This window comes from Schistocerca americana, chromosome 5 (assembly GCF_021461395.2).
Source record: "Schistocerca americana isolate TAMUIC-IGC-003095 chromosome 5, iqSchAmer2.1, whole genome shotgun sequence".
NCBI lineage: Eukaryota > Metazoa > Arthropoda > Insecta > Orthoptera > Acrididae > Schistocerca > Schistocerca americana.
Genome location: NC_060123.1, coordinates 191562670 through 191586129, shown reverse-complemented (window position 1 = coordinate 191586129; position 23460 = coordinate 191562670). Strand labels below are relative to the sequence as shown.

Sequence of the window (23460 nt, the reverse complement as noted above, 5' to 3'; positions counted from 1 at the left end):
CACACATGCATTTAGCTGGAAATACAGCCCTAACTTCATGTGTGTATATATAAAATTATATGGCTGCAATGTAAATTCACTTCATGGTTCACATTTTGAGGTTACATGTGTGTGTATATAAAATTATCTGGCTGCATTCCAAATTCACTGCATGGTTCAGATTTTGAGGTTACATTCACTTAAATTTCAATTATTCAATTTTTGTGAATACGTAACTACAAACTTTAAATATGGTAGTCACTGAGCTACATCAGAGTCTCACAGCTTGGAACCATCTTGATTCCAAGCAGAACATTGAATAGTGATCGTAATAATTTAAATTCATTTCAGTAACTGTTAAACACCCTCTGAAAGATAATGTCAAACTGCTTCTTCGAAGCTGTTGAACACAAACATTCATAGAATTAATCTCTTCTTTGGAGGGACTGTTGTACGGTAACATTATACTATTCTACAATCAGATTGTTAATGTGATTAGATTCAAAACAGAAAGTAGGCAGTGAAGTGTTTATTCAGTGTAATATCTTTTGTTTTATGCCAATATTATTTCAGATAGAGCCCCAGTATTCACACCACACTTTGGATAGAGGTCCATGAACTAGCAACATTCCGTTAGTTTACAAACTGTGATCAGTAATTAAATATTGTTGGAGTCAGCAAAAATAGTGCAGATTAAATGGCAAATCTTGCCTGAGTGAACAAGACACACTGCTATTCTGAGAAAAATATTGTTGGAGTCAACAAAAATAGTGCAGATTAAATGGAAATTCTTGCCTGAGTGAACAAGACACACTGCTATTCTGAGAAAGGAAACATGGGGTCCAGTGAGGCCTTTTTCTGATGATATCGGATGCAGCAGGTGCAGCACTGCTATAAAAAAGAGCAATACAGCAGCTTGTTTCTTCATAGTTCTGTATACGGCAAAGCATTTCCTTTACAGTAACTTAAATCATTATTTTGTACCATATTAAATCTCAGAGAGCAAGTACAGCTACTACAATAGTTTCATAGTTAAAATCAGACACCTTCCCTGCTTTAAAAACCTAAAAAAGTTCAATTACAAGAGACTCTTGTACTTTAAAAATAAAAGATGAATTAGTAATACATGGAATCAGTGGTTTCAGTTACAAGGTCCACTATATGCTGCTTTATATCCACATAACCCCTTCTCTGACTCAATACCCTTCTAATGACCCGCTGTTATACCAATCAATGTGCACGGGTATAAAGATCAGTTACCTCCACTAAAAAAAAAATGTGGAAAAAATTTGAAGAGACCACTTTTCGAACTCACACACTCAAATGTAATTGCTAATATCTTTCTGGATGAAGTGATTTAAGTATGGTTTCACTGCAACACTTGAAACTAAGAAAATTTCTATGAGGTGAACATGCATCCAAGAATAAGCCACCATGACTGGTGGTGACATAAAAAAACTGCTTAATTTTTAGTCAGTTGCAAAAGGAACAGTAATATTAACTGTACCTGACTACTTTGATCACCTCATGAGTTTCATGGATCATAGAACTTAGTACCTACACTACTGAGATCAATTTGCATTCTGTCTCTGGTTATCAATATTTTAAAATGTTATTTAATGTCAATATTTAATTTCTTTTCAGTTTGATGCTTCTGATTTGAAGTATTTTCTTGATTTTTTGCAATATACCATGATTTCTACCTTACATATTGATGAGGTCTGTCTTATGAAATTTGCAACAGTTATCCACTTCTTACAGTAAGAGGCGTCAGAACACCTGAAAATACTTATGAAATGACTGTTCTATTAAATGTTACAAGAACACTATACAGCATTAACAACAACGGTTCAATATGATACCAATACTAGTGATAGTGATGGTGTCATCACAGTATGTTTGCAATGAAGAAGTATATGAAATTTTTCAACTATACTAATACATTGTTTTGTTCTAAAGGCTATCTTATCCCTGAATCTATTTTATATTGTGGATCAACAAAGCAGTATCTATGTGTTATTTCTGATTTATTACATCCATTGAATATTGAATTCACTGTGACTGTCATCTGGATACACAAGAAGCATTAGTTTTTCTTTCTGCAGTCATAAAATACAACATACAGCTTTTAATATCAAGACCTTCTATATATCATGGAAGTTAATATAAACTGTTTTTAAAAAAATATTTCATCTGATGGAGAACATGCCATATAAAAGAATAAATCTTTCTGCACAGCAATCAAATTTTTCAACATAACTAAATATTCCCCCCATGAACCATGGACCTTGCCGTTGGTGGGGAGGCTTGTGTCCCTCAGCGATACAGATGGCCATACCGTAGGTGCAACCACAATGGAGGGCCAGACAAACATGTGGTTCCTGAAGAGGGGCAGCAGCCTTTTCAGTAGTTGCAGGGGCAACAGTCTGGATGACTGACTGATCTGGCCTTGTAACATTAACCAAAACGGCCTTGCTGTGCTGGTACTGCGAACGGCTGAAAGCAAGGGGAAACTACAGCCGTAATTTTTCCCGAGGACATGCAGCTTTACTGTATGATTAAATGATGATGGCGTCCTCTTGGGTAAAATATTCCGGAGGTAAAATAGTCCCCCATTCGGATCTCCGGGCGGGGACTACTCAAGAGGACATCGTTATCAGAGAAAGAAAACTGGCATTCTATGGATCGGAGCGTGGAATGTCAGATCCCTTAATCGGGCAGGTAGGTTAGAAAATTTAAAAAGGGAAATGGATAGGTTAAAGTTAGATATAGTGGGAATTAGTGAAGTTCGGTGGCAGGAGGAACAAGACTTTTGGTCAGGTGATTACAGGGTTATAAATACAAAATCAAATAGGGGTACTGCAGGAGTAGGTTTAATAATGAATAAAAAATAGGAGTGTGGGTTAGCTACTACAAACAGCATAGTGAACGCATTATTGTGGCCAAGATAGACAAAGCCCATGCCTACTACAGTAGTACAAGTTTATATGCCAAATAGCTCTGCAGATGATGAAGAAATTGATGAAATGTATGACGAGATAAAAGAAATTATTCAGGTAGTGAAGGGGGACGAAAATTTAATAGTCATGGGTGACTGGAATTCGTCAGTAGGAAAAGGGAGAGAAGGAAACATAGTAGGTGAATATGGATTGGGGGGAAGAAATGAAAGAGGAAGCCACCTTGTAGAATTTTGCACAGAGCATAACTTAATCATAGCTAACACTTGGTTCAAGAGTCATAAAAGAAGGTTGTATACCTGGAAGAATCCTGGAGATACTAAAAGGTATCAGATAGATTATATAATGGTAAGACAGAGATTTAGGAACCAGGTTTTAAATTGTAAGACATTTCCAGGGGCAGATATGGATTCTTACCACAATCTCTTGGTTATGAACTGCAGATTGAAACTGAAGAAACTGCAAAAAGGTGGGAATTTAAGGAGATGGGACCTGGATAAACTGAAAAAACGAGAGGTTGTAGAGAATTTCAGGGAGAGCATAAGGGAACAATTGACAGGAATGGGGGAAAGAAATACAGTAGAAGAAGAATGGATAGCTCTGAGGGATGAAGTAGTGAAAGCAGCAGACGATCAAGTAGGTAAAAAGACGAGGGCTAATAGAAATCCTTGGGTAACAGAAGAAATATTGAATTTAATTGATGAAAGGAGAAAATATAAAAATGCAGTAAATGAAGCAGGCAAAAAGGAATACAAACGTCTCAAAAATGAGATCGACAGGAAGTGCAAAATGGCTAAGCAGGGATGGCTAGAGGACAAATGTAAGGATGTAGAGGCTTGTCTCACTAGGGGTAAGATAGACACTGCCTACAGGAAAATTAAAGAGACCTTTGGAGAGAAGAGGACCACTTGTATGAATATCTAGAGCTCAGATGGAAACCCAGTTCTAAGCAAAGAAGGGAAGGCAGTAAGGTGGAAGGAGTATATAGAGGATTTATACAAGGGCGATGTACTTGAGGACAGTATTATGGAAATGGAAGAGGATGTAGATGAAGATGAAATGGGAGATACGATATTGCGTGATGAGTTTGACAGAGCACTGAAAGACCTGAGTCGAAACAAGGCCCCGGGAGTAGACAACATTCCATTAGAACTGCTGACGGCCTTGGGAGAGCCAGTCCTGACAAAACTCTACCATCTGGTGAGAACGATGTATGAGACAGGTGAAATACCCTCAGACTTCAAGAAGAATATAATAATTCCAATCCCAAAGAAAGCAGGTGTTGACAGATGTGAAAATTACTGAACTATCAGTTTAATAAGTCACAGCTGCAAAATATTAACGCGAATTCTTTACAGGCGAATGGAAAAACTGGTAGAAGCGGACCTCGGGGAAGATCAGTTTGGATTCCGTAGAAATGTTGGAACACATGAGGCAATACTAACCTTACAACTTATCTTAGAAGAAAGATTAAGAAAAGGGAAACCTACATTTCTAGCATTTGTAGACTTAGAGAAAGCTTTTGACAATGTTGACTGGAATACTCTCTTTCACATTCTAAAGGTGGCAGGGGTAAAATACAGGGAGCGAAAGGTTATTTACAATTTGTACAGAAACCAGATGGCAGTTACAAGAGTCGAGGGACATGAAAGGGAAGCATTGGTTGGGAAAGGAGTGGGACAGGGTTGTAGCCTCTCCCTGATGTTATTCAATCTGTATATTGAGCAAGCAGTAAAGGAAACAAAAGAAAAATTCGGAGTAGGTATTAAAATTCATGGAGAAGAAGTAAAAACTTTGAGGTTCGCCGATGACATTGTAATTCTGTTGGAGACAGCAAAGGACTTGGAAGAGCAGTTGAACAGAATGGACAGTGTCTTGAAAGGAGGATATAAGATGAACATCAACAAAAGCAAAATAAGGATAATGGAATGTAGTCAAATTAAATCGGGTGATGCTGAGGGAATTAGATTAGGAAATGAGACACTTAAAGTAGTAAAGGAGTTTTGCTATTTAGGAAGTAAAATAACTGATGATGGTCGAAGTAGAGAGGATATAAAATGTAGACTGGCAATGGCAAGGAAATCGTTTCTGAAGAACAGAAATTTGTTAACATCGAGTATAGATTTAAGTGTCAGGAAGTCGTTTCTGAAAGTATTTGTATGGAGTGTAGCCATGTATGGAAGTGAAACATGGACAATAACTAGTATGGACAAGAAGAGAATAGAAGCTTTCGAAATGTGGTGCTACAAAAGAATGCTGAAGATAAGGTGGGTAGATCATGTAACTAATGAGGAGGTATTGAATAGGATTGGGGAGAAGAGAAGTTTGTGGCACAACTTGACTAAAAGAAGGGATCGGTTGGTAGGACATGTTTTGAGGCATCAAGGGATCACAAATTTAGCATTGGAGGGCAGCGTTGAGGGTAAAAATCGTAGAGGGAGACCAAGAGATGAATACACTAAGCAGATTCAGAAGGATGTAGGTTGCAGTAGGTACTGGGAGATGAAGAAGTTTGCACAGGATAGAGTAGCATGGAGAGCTGCATCAAACCAGTCTCAGGACTGAAGACCACAACAACAACAACAACTAAATATTTTTAATGAATCAGTCTTGTGAGCTGTTTCTTATATATTACATTCCTTTCTGTGTGGATTACCAAAAAACTCTCTGAACTGTGTAGCCGTGTCCTCTGTACATCTGCTTCTGCTGTGTCCTAGATAATGTGTGACAAGTCTTTCCTCTCATTATTATCTGCAGTGCTCTCTCTGTTATTACAATTTTGTACGTAATCCACTATCCTTTTTCTTAGGATATTGTGCAGGCAGTCTCTCTTTTCATGTACAAAGACCACTTATTAAATTCTCTGTCTGTCAATATAAGCATATCAGCAAATCAATGACTTTTGTTACTTTAAATTGCAAATTATATGTTTTACTGAAAATCATTAAGTAACAAAAAATAGCCAGTAAATAAAGCCGAATAATAATAATAAATAATAATAATAATAATACTCTAACACAGAACAAATTGAGTAAAACTCAGGCTATCCCATCATAGTGTGTTGCAACTTTTATGATAGACAGAAAATTTAATCATATTGCACTACTGTTACTGTGCTTTCATTATAAACCCACATTTCAAATGCTGCACAGATCTTAAAATACAAGAAGTCAGTCTGAACATTTCAAAAAACTGCAGCACAGAACTGAACATTACTTTTTACCTAGGGTGCAATACAAAGTATTACAAGTTGGAACTATAGCAATCCTTGGTAATAACTGCAGAGGTTACATTTATTTTAAAACAATTGTCTTTTACACTGATGTAACAAGACAATACATACTGTGTGTTCTCCAACTGCAATAGCATTCATGTAACTATTAATTTTCAGGTCTTAACAGAGTTCACAAACTCAGTAAATAAAGCTCCTTACTTGTCACATGGCCTGTTTACATTTTTCACAGATGATATCATTTGTCTTCAATTTCTTCTCTATATCCTTTATCAGTTGTTCAATGTGATCTTTGTATTTCTTGTAAACCTCACAAACGAAATGCATGAAGACATTGGTCATTTGTATGCCGTTTATCAGATCAAACTGGCGCTTATCTACAAAGTTATGTATCTGTTTTTCAAGATTTAGAGCTTCATCATATGTATTGCACATTTCCCTAACAAGTTTACTAACATGGTGCCAGATAAGGTGCCACCATTTTGCATATTTATTGTCTGTCTTTGAGCACACCAGAACTGTGAGCTCGTCCACAACTGACAGCATAAGCATAACCTCATTTCTGCCTATGGTTATCCCTTGTGTTCCCTGCTGCAGCTGTGAAGTCAGTATTTTTTCTGCCTCCATTACATCACTGTCCTGAGATGTGTTCCTCCCAGAAGAGCCAGAAGTGTTAGTGCTGAGCACAGAATCAAAACGAGCTTTTAAGGTCGCATCAGATACTTTGCCCTGTGATGCCTGCTTGGCCAATGAGAGGAATTCTCTCCTTTGCTGTTTGCCCAGTTCATACAGTTTCATTGGATGTATCTCTGCACCACCATTCACAACTATGTTTCCATTTTCAGAAAAAACGGCTTTGTGGCCGCCAAAGTCTTTCCTTGTTCTGACCATGCCAGCAAAGAAATCATCCTTGTTATCAATGCTGCGGATGCCCCTAATAACTCTTGCATTACCATCCATTGGATTCTCACCAGTAGCTGCGGTGTTCTTCGCCAACTTCTTGAACTGTTTCCTGTGCCGGTTGCTTCTTAGACTCTTCTCAAAATCCTCCATTACTCCTTTCTGTGTTTCCTTGATTATTTGTGAAGCTGTCTGGAAATTGACTGTTGCGTGAGCGAAAAACAACAGTGAGGCACTGAACTGGAAAACTTCTAGAGCTGTTGCCTCCCCCTCCTTGATGCGTTCACGAAGGCTGATGGCGCCAATACCAATACCTGTGGCATTGACAGCCAGTGAGGTTACGTTGAGAGCATTGCACGTTATTTGTCCTGTCTTGCTCATCACCTGGCCATTCCTCGCCAGAGTTGCTGCTCGACTCGCTGCCGCCCCAGCTGCCATACCGACCACACTGCCCGCCACAGATATCCACGACATGGCTGCCTGTGAAGTATAGAACAAGATGAAGGTGCTATACACTGCTAGTTCGAAGCATACACAAAATATCAGTACAAAAGGATGGTCATAAACTGCATGTTTACTCTGCCTGAAATGACTGTCTTCGATGGAACACTACTTTCTCTATGCCTTTGAGTGACACTGAAAAGTGAGGTATTCCATGCTAAAATCCTACCACCTACTCAGTGATATGAAAAATTTACAAGATAATGAAATCAACCTCACAAACTAGAGTCATTCATGGTTAACAACTTCAATGAAAATGTCACGAAATGTAATTGTATTTGTTGTGCCATTTATGTTGAACATCCCAAATCAAGAAAGCAAAATGAGAAAGGTAATGGAAATGCCATTTGGCTAGGACCTCCCATTGCGTAGACCAGTCGCCATATGCAAGTCTTTAGAGTTGACGCCACTTCGGCGACTTGCGTGACGGTGGGGAAGAAATGATGATGAGAAGGACTACACAATACCCAGTCCCTGAGCGGAGAAAATCTCTGACCCAGCCGGCAATTGACCAGGCCGCTAGGTTTGACATTCCGTCGTGCTGACCACTCAGCTACTAGGGGCGGACATTAGACAGGTGTAAATCAATTGGCTACACTGTTGTCTTGCTTTCAATTGATTCCTGTAGTATCAACGTAACTTTTTTTGTCTCTGAGCAGAGGATGCCTGGTCTTTTACAGTTTTCAAGTTAAGGTGTGGAGGACATGAATGAATGAAAGTAGTGAATATACTGAGAAGAACATTATGTTTGTCAGTGGCACGAGTACTATTGGAAAGGGGTTGACAGCAGGAAAAGCTTTGTGTGATCATGAATTTACCAAGCTCTCCTACCAAATTTCAGATATATAATTCTTTTCTCAGGGCTGCTTGTAAATTAATGATGGAGTAACATGTGACAGATGCAGGCAAATGTGGTGTGAATGTAAAGACTGGGTGCACAGCATGACTATATTAAAGAAACTGTAAGTTCAATAACAGTTAAACACAGTTTCCTGTGATTTCCATTTTCTCTAGCCATATCTAGTTTTTCTCTGAAACCGTTTATCCCTTCTAATCGTCAGATGTCTTAGCACATGTGTATTAAGTGACTTTTTATAGATATTTGTAAAGGCTTCTATGGCCTCTTATTTTAAAAATTTAAGCAAAAAACCAGCCATTATTAAAACATTTTCAGATGTACTTTGCTGAAGTTTGCCTTGCAAACACAAACCACTCTCCCCCCCCCCCCCCCCCACTTGCGATTCCATTTTTGACCCTTTTTTTATAATTTAGCGAAATTTTTTTATTTGGACTAATGTCCACATTGTTTTTTCTCGGGGTACCTCAATTCAATATGCTCTCTGCCACGATGAGAATCCCACTAATCGTTTATTACTGAAATCGGGATTTATAGAATTATGTGCCCAGAATGTCCGGCCGAATGTATCTGACAGACGTGGGGGTTATGTACTAACAGATTCAGCGAATTCTTGCTAGCAAAAAGGGTAAATTAAAAAATATTCCCTTCTCTGAACATTAAAAGCGTCAGGTCATCAGTCACGAAGTTTGGAAAATCTTATAATCTTGCACGTAGAAAATAAAATTAAATTTGCTTGATTTCGAAATTTCAAAACATTCACTTCACAATGCCTAGGCTTCTAAACGAACAGTTATTGTCGAAAAATCAGGTGCTGTTTGGCACTACGATCTGGATCTTCAAATCAGTTTACAAACTTATATTATTTCAGAAACAGGGCGTTCTTCCCGACTATTTGCACACAGGCTCCCACAGTTAGAAACTGTGGTGTTGCCACATGATGAGGTTCCTGGTACTACGACACGGTAGGCCTCAGCTAAAAATCTTGTATATGAACTGACATCATTCTTGTTTTAGGTAAAAATTGTGACCATCAGCATTCTTCTATATTTACCTGTTATAAATGCACTTAGCCCATTCTTTCCTGCGTGTAACTTTATGCAATTGATTCCTCACTCACGAAATTATTATTTAGCCATAGTTTTGTAAGTGTTAAATCTTATACTGTATGCTATGGGAACTAGTACGCTCTTTAGTTACCATCCCCCCACCCCCTAAATGTAATTTAGGATTTGTAACTTTTATGTTGTAGGGTTAAAGATTTTGTATATGGCCATTATACGTGTACTGGGTTTTGTAGTTTTCCTAGATTACCTGCAGTGCTTTTCAATACAGTCAAAATACGTTGCAGATGAACTAATAAATCTATCTTTTTTGCAACCATGAATATATTCTCTCTAGAAATAATGCTGTTGGGAATGTCACTCAGAGACGGCCTTTTGTTGGCAGAACATTTAGAAGATGCAACAAATCTAATAACACTATGCTTTCCCATCCTCTGCTAGAGAGTTGCTTTACAGTATGAGATCCTTATCACATAGGATTGATGGAGGACACTGAAAAGATCAAATACGGGTAGCTCATTTTGCATTATCATGAAATAGGGAACAGAATATCACAGATATGATATGAGAGTTGTCGTGTGAATCATTGTAAGAAAGGCTTTTTTTTGTTACGGCAAGACTTTCTTCTCCAAACGCTGAAATGTTTTGTTGACACCCATCTACATACGAAGGAATGATCATCATGATAATATAAGAGAAGTCAGAGCTCGCAGGTAAAGATTTGAGTGTTCGTTTTATCCATGAGCTATTCGACAGTGGAGTGGTAGAAAAAGAGTATGGATGTGGTTTGATGCAATCCCTGCCAAGTGCTTAAGTGAGCACTACAGAGCATGTAGACTCAAATTTACCTGTATATTTGATTAGATTAATTAGAGTCATTAAGTATCTATTGCTGCTTATTTGGAAAGAGATCAGTAGGCAGAAATGAAAGAGAAAAAATTGGAAGGTCAAGGAAAGCATGCAAGCCTGATTATTATCACTGTTGTTAAACTTTTAAGTTAAAGAAATCAAGTAAGCAAAAGCAAATTTCGGAGGAGGAGTAACAATGCAATACAACAGCAAATTTCTGAGAAGGAGTAACAATGCAACACAACAGATACCAGCGCTAAGGTTCGCAGACCTTGGGATGGGTGTAAGGCAGATTGAGAAAAAGCCTCCAAAATAAATGACCGCTATACTTAGCACAAAATATGGCTTAGGAGCTGGTAATATTTGAAATATCGTTTTATTGAAGAATGGTTGGAATGAAATGCTGAGATAAAAGGAACACCGTTATTTGACAAAGGGAGACATCAATGGGACATTTATTATAAGATCCAGGAACAAAAAAAATGGCTCTGAGCACTATGGGATTTAACATCTGTGGTCATCAGTCCCCTAGAACTTAGAACTACTTAAACCTAACTAACCTAAGGACATCATACACATCCATGCCCGAGGCAGGATTCGAACCTGCGACCGTAGCAGTCGCGCGGTTCCGGACTGAGCGCCTAGAACCGCTAGAGCACCACGGCCGGCCCATTCAGGAACATTGAAGAGGAAAACTAACAGGGGCACCGAAGATCAGAATATGTAAAACAGATTACAGGAGATTAGCCAAATGACTCTGACTTGAAAAGTAACACATATTCTTATCCCAATTAAGCCAAAACCCCAAAACATGGCGTGCCAAATGGTGGAGAAACTTTACATACCCACGTGCTGTGTGCTTTGTTGGAAAATAGACATGTTATTTTGCCAAACAGATTTTTCCACCGTATCTTGAGACATATTCATTTATCAAGCAAATAGCAACAGTTCTTTGTAATCAAATCTAACATTCACCTGTTTATTAATCCCTCTGATGTAACACAAGAAACTTAACAATCAAAACGAGTCTAATAACGTGATCTATAGCCAATATGTACACCATACACAATAATGACGTATCAAAAACCAAGACATTTACATTTCCGGTTTAAATTTTAACAAGCTTTCAGTGCCACTGTATCGAACAGAGGAAGATCTACTTATGGTTTGCATCTCTACATACAATGTTTAAGACATGGTTGTAACATACAGCCATTAATTATTTACAAAATAATAGAAAACTGGTACTAGCCAACTTCAAGAAGATTCGTTTGGGTTCCAAAGAAATGTAGAAACACTAGGCAATACTGACCCTAACACATTTTAGAAGATACACTGAAGAAAGGCAAAAGTATGTATATAGCATTTAGAGATTTACAGACAGCTTTTGACAGATTTGATGGTAATTGAAGGTATCAAGGACAGTCGGTGATAGGAACTCTGATAGTATTTGTCTGGCTTGTAACCCTGTACGTGGATGACACACCGTTCAATACAAGCTTTTGAAATGTGGTGCTTCAGAAGAACATATAAGATTAGATGCGAAGATTAGATAACAAGTGAGACGGTACTCGATAAAACTGGGGAGAGAAATGTTTATAACGTGAATTTCATCAGAAGAAGGTATTAGTTGATAACACACATTCAGAGGGTTGAAGGATGAAGGAGTTTTCTCTTTGGTCAGAGAGGGAGGGACAGGGAGAGGGAGAGGGGAAGAGAGAGAGTATGTGTGTTTCTTGAGATGGTGAGGATTAAAATGTCAGGAGGAGACCAACGCTTGAATACAGCAAGCCAGATTGCGGTAGTTATTCAGAGATAAGGAAGCTTCCACAACACAGATTAGTGTGGACAGCCGCATCAAACAATCTTTGAAGTGCGGACCACAGCAGCAGTCTGATGGAGTGTATGGCAGAGAGTACATACCAAGCTCATTTGCCTTTCCTTTTTCTGTTCCACTTGCAGAGCAGGAAGAATATGAATTTGCACCTCCACATTCACCATAACATCAGTTTAGTTCTTATTGTATTTGCAAGCAGGATATACTGTAACAGCAGTAACAGTCAATTTAGTACATGCATCCTTGAGTGTGTCAATGTAGAAAGTTGCAAGTTAGAACATTAACGACAGGCTTAATGAGAAGTACATGAATCATGAATGGACTTCTTACACCGAGCTGGCGTAAGGTCAAAAGAAGGTAATCAGTAAGGTAACTTCTTATGCAGTAATTCTGAACTAGTGTAAGTTTGTTCGAACAGTCCACGGGTGTACTGCCGGTCCATAGCGTCCAACGGACACAATATTTCGGCGATCAGACATGTCGCCATCATCAGGTGCGCTGACGAACTGAGCTCCTGGGCGGCCGTCTTAAATCCCCTACCCTCGCGAGGCATTCTCTCTGCGGTCCACACCCGCGCGTCAGCGGTCGGTGAGACGCTGGCGTCGGCGTCTGTGGCGGCGTCGGTGTAATTGCCTCGTCCACCCTAGTCACCCGTTCGTTTCCTTTACTGAGCGTCTTTTTAATTAGACTCAATGCTGGTTCCCATGTCCTACTGAGGTTGTAGCTGCAATCTCGGCTGATGAGACCGTAAGTGTAAGTTTGACTAATATGGAAGTTAATTGGCATAAATGTATGGGAGATAGAAACAAAACACCTTTCTCGCCTCTTTTGTGTTACCAGTCCTCTGACTGGTTCCGTATGGCCCGCCACGAATTCCTCTCTAGTGTCAACCTATTCATCTCTGAGTAGCACTTGCTTCCTATGATGTCAACCTCAGATTGTTATGGAGTCTCCTGGAACAGACACAGACTCAGGGCACAATTTAGTAACGATAAAGAATACATTGAAATTTAAGAGACTAGTTAGGAAGCACCAACACGCAAACGAATGGAACACGAAGTACTACAAAATGAGGAGATACGCTTTCAGTTTTCTGAGGCTATAGATACTGCAACAATTAATAGCTCAGTAGGCAGTTAAACTGATGAAGAATAGACAGCTCTAAAAATGGCAGCAACAGAAGCTGGAAAGAAAAACATAGGTAAAAGAAAGGTAACTGTAGAGAAAATACGTGTAACAGAAGAAATACTTCAGTTGATCGACGAAAGAAAAAAGTACAATAATGTTTATGGAAATTTTGGAGTACAGAAATACAAGTCACTTAGGAATATACTAAGTACGAAGTGCGGGGAAGCTAAGGCAAAATCACTGCATGAAGAATGTGAAGAAATGAAAAAAAAAATTTCTCGTAAGGACTGATTCAGCGTACAGAACAACTGTCACTGAAATTAAGCAAGGGCAAAAAAATTAAGAGTGCAATGGGAGCTCCATTGTAAAATGCATAGCAGAGTGTGGATAGGTGGAAAGACTACACTGAAGGCCTCTTACAAGGGGACGACTTTTCTGATGAAGTGACAGAAGAAACAGGAGACGATAGGGAAGACAAAGGAGATTCAGTATTAGAATCAGAATTTGAAAGAGCTTTAGAAGACCTGGGATCAAATAAAGCATGAGAGATAGGTAGCATACCATCGGAATTTCTGAAGTCTTTGGGGAAATTGCAACAAAACGGCTTGGTGTGTAGAATCTGTGAGACTGGCAACAGACGAACAGACTTTTGTAAAAACACCATCCACAGAATTACAAAGATTTCAAGAGCCAACAAGTGCAAGAATTATTGCACAATCAGCTTAACAGCTCATGCTTCCAAGTTGCTGACAAGAATAATATACAGAAGAATGGTAAAGAAAACTGAGGATTTGTTGGACGATTGTCAGTTTGGTTTTAGGAAAAGTAAAGGCATCAGAGAGGCAATTCTGACATTACGCTCAATAATGGCGGCACAATCGAAGAAAAATCAAGACACGTTCATAGGGTTTATCAAATTGGAAAAGGCGTTCGGCGATGTTATTTGGTGGAAGGTGTTCGAAATTCTGAGAAAAACGTGGGTAAGCTGTGGGGAGAAATGGGTAATATATAATATGTACAATCATCAAGACAGAACAATGAGGCTGGAAGATCAAGAACGAAGTGCTTGGATTAAAAATTGTGCTAGACAGAGATGTAGTCCTTTGTCCCTACTGTTCAGTCTACACATCGAAAAAGCAATGAAGAAAATAGAAGCTGAAGAGTGGGATTAAAATTCAAGGTGAAAGGGTATCTATGATATGATTCGATGAAGACAATGCTATTGTCACTGGGTATGAGGAAGTATTACAGAAACTGTTTGACGGAATGTGCAGTCTATCGAGTACAGTATGTGGACTGAGAGTAAACCGAAGAAATACTAAAGTAGTGAGAAGTGCCAAAAATGAGAACAGCACGAAAGTTAACATTAGGATTGACGGTCATGAAGTATCTGAAGTTACGAATTTTTCAAAATCTAAGCAACAAAACAGCCCCCGGTAGACGAAGCGAGAATGACATAGAGAGACCACTAGAACTGACATTAAGGGATTTCCTGGCCAGAGGGGGTCTAGTGGTATCAAGCTTAAGCCTTAATTTGGGGACGAAATTTCTGATAATGTACGTTTTCAGTACAGCATTGTATGGTAGTGAAACATGGACTGTGGAAAACCCACAACGGAAGAGAATCAGAGCACTTTAGATGTGGTGCTATAGACGGATGTCGAAATTAAGTGAACTTATGAGGTAAGAAACGAGGAGGATCGCTGCAGACTCGAGGAAGAAAGGAATATATGGAAAGCACTGCCAATGAGAAGAGACAGGATGATAAGTCATGTGTTCCGACATTGGGGAATAACTTCCCTTGTACTAGAGGGACTTTTAGAGGAAGATAGAGATTAGAATACACCTAGCATATAATTAAGGACGTAGGTTGCAAGAAGACGAAATGTTTGGCACAGAAGAGGAATTCGTAGTGGGCCGCATCAAACCAGTCGGAAGACTGAGGACCAAAAATAAATAAATACAGTAAGACGTTACCTGACGATCGCTTAAGGGGTTGACGGTTTGGCCGTGTTTACCACGGTCGACCAGCGATTTACCACTGCGTGCCGCGCCGTAGAGGCCGCTAACAGCTCCACAAGCACCAGCTACCGCCATCACTGGTCCTAACGGGGTGACAAGACCGAGGAGATACACACCAGTCGCCCCTAACGCAGCCACAGTGCTGGCCTTATCCGCTACTTCAACCACCTGTAAACACAATGAAATTTCAACTGATGAATACAGGGTCTCACATTCATTTAGTGTCAATGATTATACACTGTGTGATAACAAAAGTATCTGGACACCTCCAAAAACATACGTTTTTCGTGTTATGTGCATTGTGCTGTCACCTACTGCCAGGTACTCCATATCAGCGGCCTCAGTAGTCTTTAGACCTCGTGAGAGAGCAGAATGGGGCGCTCCGCGGAACTCTCGGACTTCGAACGTGGTCACGTGATTGAATGTCACTTTTGTCATAAGTCTGTGCGTCAGATTTCCACACTCCTAAAGATCCTTAGGTCCACTGTTTCCGACGTGATAGTGAAGTGAAAACGTGAAGGGACACGTACACCACAAAAACGTACAGGCCGACCTTGTCTGTTGACTGACAGACTGCCGACAGTTGAAGTGGGTCGTAATGTGTAATAGGCAGACCATCTATCCAGATCATCACATACGAATTCCTAACTGCATCATGATCCACTGAAAGTACTATGATAGTTAGGCTGGAGGTGAGAAAATTTGGATTTCATGGTCGAGCGGCTGCTCATAAGCCTCACATCACGCCAGTGAATGCCAAAAGACGCCTCGCTTGGTCTAAGGAGCGTAAACATTGGACGATTGAACTGTGGAAAAATCATTGTGCGGAGTGACGAATCACGGTACACAATATGGCGATGCGATGGCAGGGTGTGGGTATAGCAAATGCCCGGTGAACGTCATCTGCCAGCATGTGTAGTGCCGACTGTAAAATCCGGAGACGGTGGTGTTATGGTGTGGTGGTGTTTTTCATTGAGGGGGCTTACACCCATTGTCGTTTTGCGTGGCACTATCACAGCACAGGCCTACGTTGATGTTTCAAGCACCTTCTTGCTTCCCACTGTTGAAGAGAAATTCGGGGATGGTGATTGCATCTTTCAACACGATCGAGCACCTGTTCATAATGCACGGTCTGTGGCGTAGTGATTACACGACATTAACACCCCTGTAATTGACTGGCCTGCACAGAGTCCCGACCTGAATCCTACAGAACACCTTTGGGATGTTTTGCAATGCCGACTTCGTGCCAGGCCTCACCGACCGACATCGATACCTCTCCTCAGTGCAGCACTCCGTGAAGAATGCTGCCATTTCTCAAGAAACCTTCCAGCTCCTGGTTGAATGTATGCCTGAGAGAGTGGAAGGTGTCATGAGGGCTAAGGATGGGCCAACACCATATTGAATTCCAGCATTACCGATGGATGGCGCTACGAACTTTTTAGTCTTTTCAGCCAGGTGTCCGGATACTTTTGATCCCACAGTGTATTACTCCGTCGAAGTTTATGGTGCTATCTTCAATACGACCATTTGCTGGTATGTTTCCACGGTAGATTACTTTCTAGTGCGTTACATTTTGACTTTTGTATGGGAAATCCCAGCAGAATCCTAAGAGCATCTGGTAGAAATCAGCCTACATCTCCCACTGTGTGAGTGTATAGTCCTGGCCGACTCTCAGCTGGGACTAAGAGGCAAGCGCTTCGGTCAGAAGGAGTTTTGGAAGCACTGGGAACCAGGTAAGCAGATATTTTTCGTCACAACGACAAGACGGTTGAAATAGAATGTTTAACGTGGTTGACCACCAAATTTAGAGTAATAAATTTATATACGTCGGATCACAAGCCCAGGTGTGACCCCAAAGTTGTCGACAATCGCCTTGTAAATTTTTACAAAGTGTCCTTAGCCAAGGAGTGGCGATTACCAAATGGGTTAACTGCAGTATAGAACGACAAAATGGATCGCGTGTCTGACCACGTGCAGGACTGCTTAGACCCTAACAAACGATATTTACGATGTGGCTCTTCACACTCTCCGCCAATCACAACCTTGCAGTGTCAGCTAACAAACAACTGCTGTATGGCAGCAGTTTACTGTGTGTCTATTGAGGTAATAGTGATATACAGGGTGATTCAAAAAGAATACCACAACTTTAAAAATGTGTATTTAATGAAAGAAACATAATATAACCTTCTGTTATACATCATTACAAAGAGTATTTAAAAAGGTTTTTTTTTCACTCAAAAACAAGTTCAGAGATGTTCAATATGGCCCCCTCCAGACACTCGAGCAATATCAACCCGATACTCCAACTCGTTCCACACTCTCTGCAGCATATCAGGCGTAACAGTTTGGATAGCTGCTGTTATTTCTCGTTTCAAATCATCAATGGTGGCTGGCAGAGGTGGCCGAAACACCATATCCTTAACATACCCCCATAAGAAAAAATCACAGGGGGTAAGATCAGGGCTTCTTGGAGGCCAGTGATGAAGTGCTCTGTCACGGGCTGCCTGGCGGCCGATCCATCTCCTCGGGTAGTTGACGTTCAGGTAGTTATGGACAGATAAGTGCCAATGTGGTGGCGCTCCATCCTGCTGAAATATGAACTGTTGTGCTTCTTGTTCGAGCTGAGGGAACAGCCAATTCTCTAACATCTCCTGATACTGTAGTCCAGTTACAGTAGCACCTTCGAAGAAAAAGGGACCAAAAACTTTATTGGCTGAAATGGCACAGAAAACGTTCACCTTAGGCGAGTCACGTTCATACTGAGTTGTTTCCCGCGGATTCTCAGTGCCCCATATACAGACATTGTGACGGTTGACTTTCCCGTTAGTGTGGAAAGTTGCTTCATCACTAAACACAATCTTTGAAACGAAAGATTCATCTGTTTCCATTTGAGCAAGGATAAAATCACAGAAATCAATTCTTTTAATCTTATCAGCTGCAGACAGTGCTTGAACCAATTTCAGACGATAAGGTTTCGTAACTAACCTTTTTCGTAGGACTCTCCATACAGTTGATTGTGGAATTTGCAGCTCTCTGCTAGCTCTGCGAGTCGATTTTCCTGGGCTGCGAACAAATGCTTGCTGGATGCGTGCTACATTTTCATCACTCGTTCTCGGCCGTCCAGAACTTTTCCCTTTGCAGAAACACCCATTCTCTGTAAACTGTTTATACCAACGTTTAATGCACCACCTATCAGGAGGTTTAACACCATACTTCGTTCGAAATGCACGCTGAACAACTGTCGTCGATTCACTTCTGCCGTACTCAATAACACAAAAAGCTTTCTGTTGAGCGGTCGCCATCTTAGCATCAACTGACGCTGACGCCTAGTCAACAGCGCCTCAAGCGAACAAACGTACAACTAAATGAAACTTTATAGCTCCCTTAATTCGCCGACAGATAGTGCTTAGCTCTGCCTTTTGTCGTTGCAGAGTTTTAAATTCCTAAAGTTGTGGTATTCTTTTTGAATCACCCTGTATTTTATTTGACTGCTGACTTTGAATGCTTTCCTGGAAAAAGGAGAGCTATAACTTACGGTAAGGACAGTACACACATCCATGTCCCAGGCAGGACTCGAACCTCCGACGGGGGGAGCCGCGCGAACTGTGGCAAGGCGCCTGAGACCGCACGGCTATCCCGCGTGGCGGAGAGCCATCTGCCTCTAAACTTAAATGGATCTGTGTTAAAAGACGACAGGAAGTACATGCAGTGATCGTTTGACAGGGAGAGAAGGAGTTGTTGTTGCAGGTCATTTATGAAGCATTTAACCATTTTTTTCTATTGTTCTCTTGGGGTGCATCAGTTGTATGGTACAGTCTGCGATCGACTCGTATACAATTCTGTGTTCCGTGTGCAACTTGCAGACTATCTAACTGCGATCGTTAACAGCAAACCTCTCCAAATCACAGTCATCAGAGGACTTCAAACTCCTGTGTGATGAAATATGTCTATCAGTGGAAAAGCTGTTTCGGTAGCCTCCTCTAGACGAATGAAGATGCATATGAAATAGCCCATTTCTCTGCGACATCTTGGACGAACGAACATGCATGTGAAACAGCCCACTTCTGTGCGACATCTTGGACGTAAATCGAGTCTTCGGTTTCATATTGGTAAGTGTTACTACACTTTTCATGTTCATACTATCCTAAATGCATGCAAGTGGATGATCAGGGAGAGGGCAAAAAAAAAAAAGGCTCAAATGGCTGTGAGCACAATGGGACTTAACATATGAGGTCATCAGCCCCTTGAACAACTACTTAAACCTAAATAACCTTAGGACATCACACACATCCATGCCCGAGGCATGATTCGAACCTGCGACCGTAGCGGTCGCGCGGTTCCAGACTGATGCGCCTAGAACCGGTCGGCCACACCGCCTGCCAGAGAGGGCAAGTCCTTGGAATTTTTTAGTAGGTTAGTGTAAAATATGCGGAAATATTCTCGTAGAAAATCAAACAGCACATGGGTATGTTGGCAACATGATGATTTACATATGAAAAACTGTGGAAAAAAATAGACGATGACATAAAACCCATAAAATTCGAGGAGAACGTGGTATAACCACGAGAAATTGACGTGAGATACATAAAAACTGAGGGAAATACCGTGACATACGTAAAATCACGGAAATGTGGTGAAATTACGAAATTGGCTCAGAATACATAAAACCAGGGACAAATAACTTGAAAAAAGTACCGAGCAAAATCAATAAAATTGTGTGTTCTGGAGGAAGACGGCAGACTGATACTACTTATACACACCTCACTGGTGAAGGCAGGAAACGTTATAGAGATATGACATCAAGGCAAAACGGCAATATTATCCCGCACATAAGCAATACCATGATTTCAGTGTGCAAGAACAAGTTTACAGAGCGTGGTGCTAAACTGCGGTGAGACCGTTACATCTCCTCTGGCTCCTGATCGTGGAGTTTATTTGCTCATTGTTTCTTTGTATGCATTTACAGTTGTCAACATTCATTTTATAGGGCTGTTGTGAACATACCATAATTTCTGAACTGTAGTCGGGCTTGACCTTCGTAAACAGCAGGTGTCATACTGCTCTTGAAACCTATGTAGTATTTGTGTTACAAAGAATCGCTGTTTTCTTTGGTGTGCATGGTAGTAGTTTTATCACTTTACAGTTTGTCACGATAATTTCTCTTAGAGATACTTGCATGGAGAATGTATGTCATGCTCTGGGAATATATTTCTTGCTTTGAAATATTAAAAGCGTTGTATTCCGCATGACTAATAGGTCGGAAGCCACACCGCTCTAGCGTTATAGCGTGTTTTAAGAGCAGAACCGTATAGCTTTAGGAATACATGTGTTAATGTTCCACGATCATTTTTTCTTACCAATACCTTCTTGGTACTGACCCCAGACACTAGGATAATACTTCTGAATATCAAATATCGAGCAGTTGCCGCCACCTGACACTTTATTTAGGGCTTAGCACGACATTTGGTCTCTCAGTCACCGGGTCCGAGCGGACACCTCTTGGACACCGGTGCATGGCGCAGCCGCTGAATGACGTATCGCTTTGTGGGACCCAAGTGGCCTGTATTTGCGGTGGCGCAAGCTGGCGCTCTATGCGGGCAGTTGGTGGAGGATGACGGAGAGCACATGCTTCGTCATCAAAGCAGTTATTAACAGTGTAATTACGTGTGATTTCTGTTTCATGGGGATATTCCTTGCGCTATCAGAATAAAAAAAAACGAACTACTTAATTACTTCTTTGGACGTATTTTACAAGATCTGTATCTTTACAAACAGCAGAGAAAGATGAGCAAGAGAGATCCAGTCCCTGGAATAAATATTTTTTTATACATAAACACACCCTCTGCTATGTAAATGAATTTCCTATCTTGGTTCCCTCCTCTCCATCACAGAACCGCCAGTTTTCAGATTAAGGTGCGGGGGGGGGGGGGGGGGGGAGCCTGGGAGCGGAGCGTTTGAGGATTTACCAGAAGCAGAGGGGTTAACTAATTTAACAATTTAATCAATTAGTCGATCAACTGAGGCCTGAAAGTGTACCTTGTAAGGTGCTTCTTGCGTGAAGAAGACATTTTTACCAGTTTTCATAAATTATTGTCTCTTATTGATGTATTCACGATAGTTAGGAAGTGCTGTAGTCCGTAGCGGGCCATGAATCGGAGAGCATTTCCCACGCTGGCTGGCTAGGTGACGAAGCGACCATATGTAGTGCGTAATGGGGTGGGGCTCGGCGCTGGACCGTAGCAACAAGCGTTAGCCTGGGAAACATACATGACGTGAAGTACCGCCATCTTGGTGCCAAAGTCACCGATTTTGTTTATTTTTATTTAATAATTACAGTAATTTGTGACAACATGAATACTAGGAAGAGCCTCTGGATGTTTAAAGCTATTTATCATAATTTTGCCTCGAAATCCACGAACTGTAACGAAACTAGTAAGAGATACGGACTGCGCGCCAAAGTCGGCAGCCGGCGTTAAGAGCTCTTCCTGTCTTGTTCGATGGTAGCCATGCTCTCGGTTACGAGTAGTTTGTGACATGAGTGTTTCATTATTGATCTAACAGGAATAAAAGTGATATTACGGCATTCTGAATGTTAATTTCGAGTAAATAGATACCCCAAAGTTGACCGCAGCAGTTTCAGATAATTAGCTTCCACCGACAGAGACATCCAATGCGCCAATGAAGAATCTGCACGGGACGACATTTACGAGAGCTGCACCGCGCACAGGTAGTAGGAAATCCGACGACACGACCCACCAAGGCGGATCAAGGAAGGTCCGACTTACACTCGAAAATTCCGGGTGGAAATGCTGACCAGTCATACTGTACGTCACATATACCACCCTCTACGGACTCAAGGCTGAGTAATAACAGTATCAGTGTAGAAGCGAGCGGATCTTGCAACCTGTATTAGTGATAGGGAGGGGGCGCAGGGTTGGAGAAAGGGGTGGGTGGAGGTATCTCAGAAGGACAGATTATCCCCAGGGGGTCAAATCCACTTAGCAGAACCAAATGTTAAGGAAGAACAATAGGTTGTCCCTGAAGGTATAGTTGCCTCTGATGTAGGCAGCCCAAACTAATAAATTGTCCCACTACTGACAACCCCTCATTAAAGATGTCGGACGTCGTAGGCTGGGCAGACTGGTAAAACAGGACAGACGGCAAACAGTAGTGGAACTAAGATCACACTTTAATGTTGGGCAGAGTACATAAGTACGTATGTGTCTGAACACACAGTGCACGACCATTCCTAACTATGGACTTCAGCAACCGACGACACAAGCATGTGCCAACATTAATACCACGAAATCGGGAATTACGGCTTAAATGGGCGTGACCATCGACTCTGGACGCTGGCGCAGTGGCACAGCGTTACTTGGTTGGTGAATCCCGACATCTTCTCCATCATACCGATGGAAGGACGCGAATCCGTCATGTTCCAGGGGAAGAGCTCCTTGTCACATGTACTGCAGGACGAGCCAATCTGCCGGCAGCTGTATTATCTTCTGGGGATTATTTACGTGGGCATCCATGGGGCCAGTGGAGCTGGTGGGAGGCACCATGACGCCCAAGGAGTATCTTACACTTGTTTCAGATAACATAAACCCCTTGACAACGAACATGTTTTCCAACAACAGCGGCATTTTTCAACAAGGTAATGCGCCATGTCACAAGTCCTGGAGCGTGATGGAGTGGCTGGAGGAACACTGTGACGAGTACCAATCGATGTTGTCGGCCCCCAATTTGCCAGATCTGAAATTTATCGGGCACATCAGGGACGTGGTTGAACGTGGCGTCAGAGCTCTTTGCACCCTTCCCCGGAATTTACACACGAATTAGTTGACTTGCGTGTGCTGATGTGGGACCACTTCCCTCCAGCGACCTACCCCGACCTCACTGCTTCCATGCCACGACGCGTCACCACTGTTATCCGTGCCAAAAGTGAGTTGGTTCAAATGGCTCTGAGCACTATGGGACTCAACTGCTGTGGTCATCAGTCCCCTAGAACTTAGAACTAGTTAAACCTAACTAACCTAAGGACAGCACACACATCCATGCCCGAGGCAGGATTCGAACCTGCGACCGCAGCAGTCGCACGGTTGCGGACTGCGCGCCTAGAACCGCGAGACCACCGC

The 23460-nt window shown here is 41.3% G+C and overlaps 1 protein-coding gene across 2 annotated transcripts in view; it reads right to left on the bottom strand.

Moving 5' to 3' along the window:
* Window positions 1-6203: 6203 nt before the first annotated feature.
* The window catches only part of LOC124615606, a 237922-nt gene continuing 220665 nt past the window's right edge, over window positions 6204-23460 (bottom strand). For both annotated transcript variants that reach the window (XM_047143600.1, XM_047143601.1), the window contains 2 exons: window positions 15281-15493; window positions 6204-7548 (listed from right to left, as the gene is read on the bottom strand). In XM_047143600.1, coding sequence (XP_046999556.1) covers window positions 6373-7548; window positions 15281-15493 — 1389 coding nt within the window. In that variant the 3' untranslated portion in view covers window positions 6204-6372. The remainder of the gene's footprint in view (window positions 7549-15280; window positions 15494-23460) is intronic.